General features: G+C 46.0%; 1 protein-coding gene across 1 annotated transcript; it reads right to left on the bottom strand.

Annotated features, from left to right (window-relative positions):
• Window positions 1-3721: 3721 nt before the first annotated feature.
• On the bottom strand, window positions 3722-10173 carry LOC120841629. Its single transcript, XM_040212558.3, has 7 exons — window positions 10099-10173; window positions 7598-7801; window positions 5489-5728; window positions 4838-4927; window positions 4550-4764; window positions 4311-4470; window positions 3722-3997 (listed from the first exon to the last, which is right to left on the bottom strand). Exons 1-7 carry the CDS (start codon window positions 10109-10111, stop codon window positions 3867-3869), a joined length of 1053 nt encoding a protein of 350 aa, XP_040068492.1. The 5' UTR covers window positions 10112-10173; the 3' UTR covers window positions 3722-3866.
• Between the last annotated feature and the right edge of the window lie 1144 nt (window positions 10174-11317).

The following is an 11317-nucleotide window of genomic DNA, read 5'->3' as shown; positions in this document are numbered from 1 at the left end:
GACGTATGGCGAACGGATGACGGACGCCCGGTGTGCTTCCACTGCGGGGAGGCTGACCACGTTTACCGAAGGTGCCCCTATCGCCAGATCGGCCTGCGAGGATTCGCGCCAAATGACCGTGGACCTCGTTTTGGAGAACGACCAAGGGACATCGAGGAATACCTCCGTCGCCCTCCGTCACCAACGCCAACAGCACCACGAAGGTTCCCGTTATCCACTTCCCCCCCCCCCCCCCCCCCCCCGACGTTCCGCATCGCCTTTCCGTCGGCCGCGCCGTGACAGCCTGTCCCCCCTATCTCGTCGGGAAAACTAAGTGCGGCAACGCCTGGAGTTGGCATTGCCGAAGACGACCGACGTAAAGAGCCTCCAAGAACAACGGAGCGCTCCCACTCTCCCGACGCTACGCATCACAACGACGCTCCTGCATCGTTGTCCAACAACCTGAACGTTGTTATCGACGGCCTCGACGCATCGGCACTCGTGGACACCGGAGTAGACTACACAGTCTTTAGTCGGAGGCTCTCCCACCGTCTTCGAAAAGTCATGACTGACGCCGTGGGACCACAAATAAGAACCGCCGGACGACACCTCATTACACCAGTCGGGAGATGCACTGCTCCCGTCGAGATCCATGGTAAGACGTGCCCTGTCAAGTTCGTCATTCTGCAAGACTTTTCGAGGGACCTTATTCTCGGAATGGACTTTCTCTGCGATTATGGCGCCGTCATCGACCTCGGAACAAACCGGCTGACGCTACGAAAACCTGCTCCACCAGCGGAGGCACCCAAAGCGACGTCACCCGCGGTCCGAAAACCTGCTCCACCCGCGGTCTGTGCATCGATCGCCGTACAGAGTCTCCGCTAGAGTAAGGGAGGTGATCCTGGAGCAAGTTCAAGAGATGCTGAACGACCACATAATCCAATCTTCAAGCAGTCCGTGGGCGTCTCCAGTAGTGCTGATTAAGAAGAAGGACGGAACGGCTAAGGTTCTGCGTGGACTACCGGCAGCTGAACGCGGTGACGAAGAAAGACGTCAACCCACTCCCCCGCATCGACGACACTCTAGACCGGCTGCGCCACTCTCGATATTTCTCATCGATGGACCTGAAGAGCGGCAACTGGTAGATCAAAGTTGACAAACGGGACCGAGAGAAGACAGCCTTCGTCGCGTCGGATGGACCTGAAGGTCGGCTACTGGTAGATCGAAGTTGACGAACGGGACCGAGAGAAGACAGCCTTCCCCAGTCAACGCAATGGCATCCTGAGGATGTGCTGTGGATGTCGAGTCCAGGATGATGGGTAGTCCCGAGGACATCCTGAAAGAGTCTCGAATGATCCTCAAATGGTCTTTTTGTCCAGACCCATTATGTCCTGAGAACATCCTGAGTTGCCAGCCCTTAGGACTGCATGGGGACCTTTCTGGGATAAAGGCACCCCACTGGTTCAGTCAATGCATATCGTCAAGGAAGCATTTGATCATTTATGAAGGTTAGAAATATACAGGGTGTTCCACGAAAGGTGGACAAATTCGATATTGCAAAAACTGTGCGTCGCAACAAGAAAATACTTATGTCGTTTTCGTCCTGGGCCAGGGCCTTTTTAGGAAAATTATTAAAGTCCGGGACAACTAGATTGCTAATTATTTCTGAGCAATTAACTTTTTTAATATTGTGTATTATTTTAATATTGGGCATGGTTTCAATTAAAGAATTCCTCAGCATCATCGAAAAACACTAAATCAACAAATTGCAGAACGATAGAATGCACGCGCAACATTTTACGGCTTTCTGAAAAACAGCACAAATTCGACGGGTTTTTAGGTTTCGGTTTGCTATCGGAGCGCATCTTGGCCTTGACGGCACCGCACCCCGTGTAGAAATAGCGCGACCAACCTCTGCTGTGCTGTCATCACACGACGCAGCACAGGCTGGTTGCACTATCTCTCCACGGGGCGCGGTGCCGTCGGGGCCGAGATGCGCTCCGATAGCAAACCCGAACTTAAAAGCCCGTTGAATTTGTGCCGTTTTTCAGAAAGTCGTAAAATGTTGCGCGTGCATTCTATCGTTCTGCAATTTGTTGATTTAGTGTTTTTCGATGATGCTGAGGAATTTTCTAATTGAAACCATGTCCTTATGCACAATACTAAAGAAGTTAATGACACAAAAATAATTAATCTAATTATCCCGGACTCTAATAAGTTTCCTAAATAGGCCCCTGGCCCAGGACGAAAACAACACAAGTATTTTTTGTTGTGATGCGTAGTTTTCACAATATCGAATTTGTCCACCTTTCGTGAAACACCCTGTATATATATACAGGGTGTCCCAGATAACATGCAGCGAATTTCATGAAATAATGAGACACTCTAGACGGATAAAAGCAACTATATTATGATGCAGTCATCTTCAGAAAATGTCCCTATTTATTTCATTGCGGTTTACTAATTAGGTAAAATTAATTAATCAACTTTTTCTTTATTGGTTAGGAGCTCAAGTGAGATTTGAAGTCTTGGAATGTCACGAGAAATGACCGATTATGATATTTACAACAGTGTGTGCTTTGACTAGTCCTCTTTGGAAGGCAAGAAAAAACACCCGTGAACCAAGGCACACAGACCGCTATAGCAAGGCATTTTTTGTTTTGTAAACAGGACTACAGAAACCACACCTTGTTTTAAACAGTATAATTGCTTTCTCCTGATGTTCTGCAACATTGCTAATCACAGTTCAGCTCTTAAACCAATATTTAAACAGCTGACTTAATTAATTTTACAGAAATAGTCACAATGAAAAATAGTGACAAATTTTGACACGGCTGCTAAGAACATACAGCTGATTTCATTCACCTGGGGTGCTTATTCTTTTTAATGTTTGCTGCATGTTATCAGGGCACCATGTCTCCAAAGAACCATTAGGCGATGCTTGATAGCTGACTGGTCTTTTTGGGGTCACCCATGCAAATGCTGAACTGACTTGCGACGGATGCTGCGCAGGCTCCTTGAAAACCATGAAACCAACACACACAAAAAATTTGAATTATTTTAACAGAAGAGTAGGCAGAAAGTACCAACCAAAATATTTATTGAATAGAACAAGGAAGAACAGTACTCTTAATCAATTTAAGACCAAACTTCGAATTTTTGTCCTAAAAATAAAAAAAAAAACTAAAAAGATAATTTTTTTTCAAAACAAAATTCCTAGCACGCTAGCGCACCCTTTAAAAATCCCGGTCCGCGTTTCCCATCTGGGCTCCTCCTTTCGGTTATCGAGGGACGTCATGGGAAAGTCTTGAGGAATGACAGCGACAAGGCTTCCTGCAATGTCCCTAGATAAACGAAAGGAGGAGCGATTTTTTTCTTTCTATTTTTTCTTATTTAGACGAAGAAAGTATGAATTTGGGCTTCTTAGGGCTCCTAAGCAAAATGGCTGGAAACAATAAAAATCAAAGAACAAGACGAGGGTACTAAAATTGGAAAATAAAATAACTGGAAATGATAATCACTTCTCGTGTTGTGCAGTTGTGGCTGCTGGTCTAACAAGTAATCATTTAGCTGCAGACAAGAGGCATTCATTATGCCTTAATATGAACACCTGTAAAATGATTAAGAATGACTAGCTTTGTCAGGCAAGAGCAATACTTGAAAACAGGAGTAAAATGACTAGAAATAATGAGCAAAAAAAATTAGATAAAGATACTAGAATTTGAACACTAAAATAATTGGAAATGATAATGACAAACTAACAAAACTTGGTGAGTAGTGTGCTTGTGGCTGCAGGTCAAACAGGTATTACCTGAAGATGGGCTTGAAAAAACAAAATGAATTAAAAAAGGTGCACACTATACTTGGATATAGATGCTCATAAAAAGTTAGGGGATGTTGCCGAGACCAGATTCCTCAAGCTTCCTGAGCTTCTTCGCCGCGTGTCGTAGCCACGTCTTGATTACCTCTTCAACGTCGTGACGTGTCGTTGTGATACGGGGGTTTCTTTTTACAGCTTCTGAAAAGTTGTAAGGTTTGCTATTACTAGTCCCCCAAAACCCAGAGTGCTAGCTATAGGGCAAAATCGCAACAATGGCATGAGTATGCTCATTCCTTCCTTGAGGTGATCGAGGAATTATCAGAAATACTTTGATTATTATAACCATCAGAAATACTTTGATTATTATAGCCAGCCAACTGATCACACTGTGAAACTGTGGTGCTGTTTCAGAGCATATATTAGATATTTATCAATTACTTAGGGGAAAAAAACACTACTCCCAAACACCATCCTTTCAAAAAAGCATTGCCATAATGTGTTGTGTACTTACGGTATATGAGCTCAACACACTGCAGCTGTTGGAATTTCGCCTTGCCCTTTTGCCCTTTCCAGCTGAAATTCACCGCAACGTTTTGGGTCATTAGAGCTTCCAGCAGTCGACGAGTAGTGGCTCCCACAGTCTTCCCTCCCAGTCCCGCGAACCAATTTACCTGTGTCACAGAAAAACAGGTTTATATAAATAACAGGCACTTCCATGGCATCTAGCCAAATGCTCCATAGTTTACTTACCAGCTTTTTTCTCATAGCTTCGCTAGCCTGCAGCTGGCACTCAAATTCCATGAAGCTGTCGTAGCTTGCGTGTGGCTCCTGAACGGGGCAGTTGTCATCATCATCCTCCTCCTTGTGCTTGTTCAGAGCTTCTAACACAGTGCCCATCAGGGCAGTCAGGTTATCAAGCCTCAGCCGGATCATGTGTAGAATTTCCAAGGTGTGTCGCCTGAAACCTGAACCATCAACAGGAGCATTGTATAAAATTGTTAAAACCAACTATCAAAGGCTATCAGAAAGGTTTCACACCTTCAGGCTCAGGTTCCTTTGACACAGTTTTACTGGCAACATTACGGCAAGCAGGTGTAGAGCTGAAGGTTGTACTGGATTGCTTGAGTGCTGCACAAAAATACACAGTTTCACTGAAAACAAATCAATGACAAATACGTGACTTCAGGACCGAACAGTCTTAAAACCGTTAGAGGTCGTGAGCACTTATTCTATTTGCTATTGTTCCAGTCAGGAACTATTTTGTGTGCTTTTAACACTGCACAGGAAGAGCACTCATGTGAACAAGCACATAGCAAGTGATTTACCCAGTATTTCTATTTTTTTTTATTCCCGAGGTTTATAAAGGTACTTCTAAGGACAAAGGTGTTATTTCTTTTCTTATGCTACTAGTTTTTCATAGACCATTCTTTAAATCATCCTTAATGACAACAGAATCTTCTGTAACGGTGCAATATTAGCATGCATACAAGATAAAAACTGCTTCACGGCCTTTCATAAGCACTAAAAGCCTGGGGTAACAATTTTGTACCTCGGGTCATTCTTTCCAGCATGATGCTCCTTTCTGTTCTCATAAGACTTCATAAGTAAAAATAGAACAAGCTATTCAAGAATCAATTGATCAGTTGGCATATAGATCTGCAAAGGTGGCACATCAGACAACCAGGGTACCTCTTAGAGTGGCTGCAGGAGGTGGAGTGGGTGGACCAGAGGAGCCCTCATCATCCATGGCATTGCACCCTGCCAGAGGCATGGGCTGTCGCCTTCTCCTTTGTGGAACATCCGAATCGGAGGAGTCGCTGATGCGTGTTGCTTTTCGTTTCCTCTTTCCTTTTCCGAGGTCTGTTTCGCTTTGCAGGTCCGAGGTATCTTCAGCTGTTTTGAGTTTTCTGCGAGCTTTTTCAAAAGACTCTGCAAAATTTAGAAGTTAAGTTAGAACACAGTTGCCACCAAAAAAAAAATGGTATATATGATTGAATGATATATGTAAACATGAGATGTACACCATAAGCTGCTTTCCTCGCAAAAAGCAAGTCAACAGAAACTCCACAAGATTGGTTCGGGATTGAAGTCAGGCTATCAGCACTCCGAACCATGAGCTTTGGCTCCGTGAGCCTCGAGCTACAGTTTTTTTTTAACGCAGAACATGGCCTTCAACAAAATCTTGTTTTATTTCTACACAGATTTCAATAAAAACTCTCAAATATGTTACATTCTTAGAACATATCCACCATAAAAATATGAGTTTGAAATCTCAAGAACTTATTACCATATTTCTCTTCTCTTTAAACCTTGTGGAAAGCATGCAGGGCTTGTAAAATAAAAAAATTTGAGCAGCTTGCACTAGCGGTCCAAGGCTAGGGAAACAGCGGAGCTGGGAGTCGACCTAGCTTTGCCTAAGTTCAGTTAAGTTTTACAAAGGTTTGCAAGGCCGCACTCCGCTTCTCATAGTCTCGAACCGAGCTCAGGGTAGACAGGTTGACGTCGAACCAAAGACTGTCACAGACGCGAGAGCCATGCCCAAACTCAATGCCCAGAAATTCCCACTGGAAACGGCCGTTCGCGCCACCCATGCACTGGCGGAATCGACACTGAAATTTTCGCATGACTCGGTTGCCGGGATTGCTTTCACGCCGCCTGAAGTCGCTTCACTGGCTGTGCTCGCCTTAGCCGGTCAGAGCCACAGGCACGAGAGCATGGCTCTTTTAAGGCCGGTTCAGACACTTGCGTTTTAATGCGTTGGACTGCGTTGCGTCGAGAACCGAAAGCGAGTCACCGGCACATCTGTGCTTCGTATGAAGCGTGGAATCCAATTCAAGGAATCGTCTTGGCACGCGATACAAGCGGCACGGATGTCCTGGTTTCTCGCTGCTGCAACGCAGTCAAACGCAGTCAAACGCAACTGTCTGAACCAGGCTTTAGCGTCCCATCTGCACGAGAGCACGCTCGAATGAGGCGAAGGGTGTGCAAGGCGACGCACTCACGCTAGTAGCCTTGACAGCGCTGCACGCTACACATAAAACGCAGCGTAGGTGGCGGTGTTCACCTAGGCAATCACAGAGACGCAACCAGCACTGTGGAAGGCACGAACGCCTTCCACAATGCCACTGTCGGCACCCCTGCGCACGTGTGGGCGAGGAGGTCACTGCGCTCCGAGTTTTTGTTAACATCAGACAAATTACGGTGAGCCTAAACAGCTTTACTGTTAAAAGGCTGCTTTAACTACCAAACGCAATATCCCCGAATTTTCAAGTTTTTTTTGTCACCAGGATGGAAAATACAGGTCTGACATGCAAATGCATGGCTATGTAACTAATTAAATATAAACCAAAAAATAATAATGCAATTCCCTGCACTCTGGATCACAGATTGCAACAAGCCAAACAAACTAAAAATGGACAGTGGTTCCCAAAAACCCCACTCAAGCCAAACAGAACGCTAAAAGAACAGTTTTGAGAAAACAATGCTTGATGTTTGAGGCTGTCTGTGGCACGCTGCTGTAATTATTTAGGGCAAAGAGAAAAAAGGCCTATAGGAGCGAAATCTCAACTTTTTTAAAATAACTACTCGTGACATTGTTTTGTCGCCTGAAAGTCACAGAAAAATTGTATATGCCTCATGATGCCAGATATACAAGCAGCATTGTGTTAATTCTTATTGCCCTTTGACCATCACTACATTAAAAAGCTTTATAGGAACACCCAGAAAGTATTCAATTCCCCGCATTTTGGGCTATTGGTGAAATAAACTGGTGCTATAAAGAAGAACTATCATACTTACGAAATGACTCTATTGGAATGCACAGCACACGCTTCCAATCTTTTGTAGGGTTTGCGCCTCTTTCAGTAAGCATGTTTATCATCTTCGAACTTTTTGCGTTGGGCCAATAGCACCAATCACCGTTTATCCATCTTTGATGCACCACCGCCACAGTGTCACCATCATCCTCATCCGGGAACTTGACCACAACATATGGCTTTCCCTCTGCACATAAGTGAAATAGGAGAACATGTGAAGCTTAACCACTTACACTTTATTGTGTCACAGTACACACATGCCTTGCAGAACACAGAGTCCAGATTACAGTTTTGTGCGAACAAGAGGAAACACGGTGTGTCGCTTGTTAACAATGAATTTCAGGCACTTCTTTGCTACACTGTCAACTGGCCAGCAACGCAGGCTTGACAAACCAGAAACTTCATGGATACCGAGGATTGAAGAACAGCAAGGAGTAGTGTACAAATCATTCACTTTGAGATATTTGCGACCAATGATGCAAGGAACACCTGATCCTGAGAAGTAAGCGATGTTCTCAATCTTAACGATGGTACCATCGTCAAGAACGCATACACTGTCCCTTTTGCCTCTCTTTAAAACAAATTTGTGCGGCACAGTCACGCGTCCGAATTGAGGGCCCTGACATTGTGGCAACAAGGGGCCGTCCTCATGTTCAACAGCGAAGGAAAGCTCTGCCTGGATGGTTGCCTTTTTCCCTGGTGCAACATTTCTCTCTTCAGCAATTCTATTGCAGAGCTGCTCCAATGGCTGGCCAGGTTTTCTAAGCATCCTTTTTAGTGCAGCCATGCGGTTCTCGAATGGAAAGGCGCTCCACAAATCCAGAGGACCGTGCGATCGTACATCGTTTGTCAAGTGGCACAACCCGTGAACATTGTGCGAGACATACTCCTGTCCATAGATCTTTGAAAAGACTTTGATGAAATATCTCAACAGTCTATCGGCATAGTCGAGATCATCTGAACTTGAACTGGGAGTAGCCAGAATGGTGATTGCTACATGGAGAACAAGAAAGTTGTGAAACATCCTCTCAGGGATTTTTGTCAAGACAACTGGTCCACCATAAAGCAAAAAGAAACGAAACTCGGTCGCCTTCCAGCGGTCAAGTTCATTCAGACTTCGCGGTTTCCGATTGAACTCACAGGGAACATAAGGTACAAGCTCGATGTTTCCTGCAGAAATTTCCCGTACCAAGGGCCCCAGCCGAACTTTCTTAGGCCCTTTAACCCACAAGATCAGGAGCTTATGTACAACCCCCAGACAAACAAGATGCATGTAAACTAGGGGTACCTGGTTAATCATGTCAATCGGCAATTCCATGAGGATGCTACTCCCACAGTGATGTTCTTCCTGCAACATGCCTCGAAAGCTAGAATCTGTTCTTAGCTCAGCAGCAGAATCAAGAAAACACACCCTGTTATTAAGGTAGACCCCCTCTACTGTGCATTTAGAGCAGCTGTAGTACCCAGTGTGACCTACAGTGCTCAGTATGTATGCCTTAGCAGGAGCATCGCAAATGATAGCCCCTACTCTGACAGGAATTACTTTACCGAGAGTGCAGATTCCTGAGATCAGTAACTGCTGAAGTTCACGAACAAATGCAGCAAGGAAGTCGTTTGCTGAGGAGGGCTTACTTTGCTCAAAAAACACTCCTACAAGAAATGGATGACTATTTTCACAGTTGCTAATTTGGCAAAGGATAAGCCAGAACTGATTCTTGGAACTCTTGGCTAATGGCAAGCCATCAACATTGAAGTTTAGCACGAGAAAGTCTGGCAGTTCCACCTCCTTCTTCAGGTGAAGGTCAAGACCAGCTGCCAGACCAAAGTGGGCGTATTTTTTACTGCCGAGATCTTCTATCACTCCGGATTTTCTCGGTGTTCCCTTGAGAGCTCTTGCAGAGAGGGGAAGGTCAGCAAAGCACTTGTGACTGTGAAGAACCGCTAGCAAGCGAGTCACCCACTCATTCGGAACACGACATTCAACAGCGCACTCTCGTAGCTTGAGTTTAAACGACTCGAGGTCGTCGACTTCTTCATGACCAATCAAGTCTTGTAAACTTGGATTCTCTTCGCTAATGCGGTCACGAGCGATCAGCCGCCCGAGTCCACTTTCGGCGATCAAGCCTTCCGCCCAGTCGTCGGCGTTGTTTCCACTCGCTCGAGTGACAGCACATGCAACAGCTGCGACAGCATCACAGTGGTTTTCACTAGAATCGCTAGAGCTTGCTTGTTCCGATGAGTCTGAATAGGTCTCAAGTAGCGCAACACTGTCACTCACACATCGGGCAAGCTTTCGGCGAAAGAGGCGACCTGCGGCACTGTCGGAAGCCGCCATTATGCAACAAAGACATTGCACTAAACACAATTAAGCTTGAGCAGATACTCCTGGCTAGCCTCAGAACTGTGCCGACGCTTCACTAGGAGACCTAGCTTCCTCATTCTACGCTGCAAATGAATATTGAATAGTAATTAAAAGTTACTCACCCAATTCGCACATCTCGTCGAAAAGGTGCCCAGCTTCTTTCCCGCGCAAATAACTTCCCGCCTCCCTTTCCTTTCGTGGCGGCGTCGGCGGCGTGCGGCGTCAGCGGCGTGCAGAAAGCGGATTCGGCCGTTGCTTCGGCGGCACAGTGTATTTTACAGCAAAATCTTTAAATACTATAATCTACTTAGGATTTTATGTTGATTTTATGTCCGACTCCATTTTTGGGGTTTTATTTTGGACGTTGTACGTTTTGGCATTTGGGTCAAGCTCTAAAGCAAAAGCCGCATTGCGACAACATCACGCAATCGCTGTCTGAACTTGGCGCGCGCTGGTCGGCGGTTTCAACTGTTTTAACCTTTTTAGCACCATTTTGGCTTTGCAGTGGTTTCTTTTTTTCCATAAAGCGTATTCGAAGAACCTGCAAGCCATTGCTCGAATTTAGCGGACCAGGATGCAAGGACCCTCTGAGGATGTCCTTAGGACTCCACGTTGATGACGAATTCCGGATGGCCCGTAGGATTCATCCTGCGGACATTCCATGGACTACTTTTAGCGGACGAGGATGATAGGACCTTTTGAGGATGTCCTCAGGGTGTTGTGTGTTGACTGGGTCGTCACGCCGGATGGACTGTACGAGTTCAAGGTGATGCCCTTTGGACTATGCACGGCGCCAGCAACTTTCCAGCGTGTCATGGACACAGTACTGGCAGGACTGAAGTGGCAGAGCTGTCTCGCCTACCTCGACGAAGTCGTAGTGTTTTCCACCGACTTCGACGAGCACTTGCAACGACTCCGAGCTGTTCTCCAAGCCATCTAAACCGCCGGACTCACCCTGAAGCCGTCAAAGTGTCAATTCGCCTTTGACGAACTGAAGTTCCTAGGCCACGTGGTTAGTAACGAAGGCGTCCACCCAGACCCCGAGAAGACTCACGCCGTCGCGGCATTTCTAGCGCTGACAGACAAGAAGGCCGTGCGAAGATTCCTTGGACTTTGTGGCTACTATCGACGCTCCGTTCGGGATTTCGCAAGGATTTCCGCACCGCTCACAAAACTCACGAAGGACGCCGAGAAGTTCGAATGGGCCGAGGAGCAGCGGCAGGCATTCGACGAGCTGAAGCGAAGACTCCAGACTCCTCCTGTCCTTGGACACTTTGATCAGGATGCTGAAACCGAGATTCACATGGACGCTAGTAATGCAGGACTTGGAGCGGTACTAGT

Source organism: Ixodes scapularis, unplaced genomic scaffold (assembly GCF_016920785.2).
Source record: "Ixodes scapularis isolate PalLabHiFi unplaced genomic scaffold, ASM1692078v2 PGA_scaffold7__128_contigs__length_106722199, whole genome shotgun sequence".
Taxonomy (NCBI): domain Eukaryota; kingdom Metazoa; phylum Arthropoda; class Arachnida; order Ixodida; family Ixodidae; genus Ixodes; species Ixodes scapularis.
This window is presented reverse-complemented; position numbering and strand designations above follow the sequence as displayed.

Bases quoted from the DNA above. Each gene is read 5' to 3' on its own strand.
- LOC120841629 (XM_040212558.3), bottom strand. The intron at 4,928-5,488 runs GTACCCTGGTTG...ATTTTTGTGCAG, and splicing joins TCCTGCAGCCACTCTAAGAG to CACTCAAGCAATCCAGTACA. The intron at 4,471-4,549 runs GTAAGTAAACTA...TCTGTGACACAG, and splicing joins AAGCTATGAGAAAAAAGCTG to GTAAATTGGTTCGCGGGACT.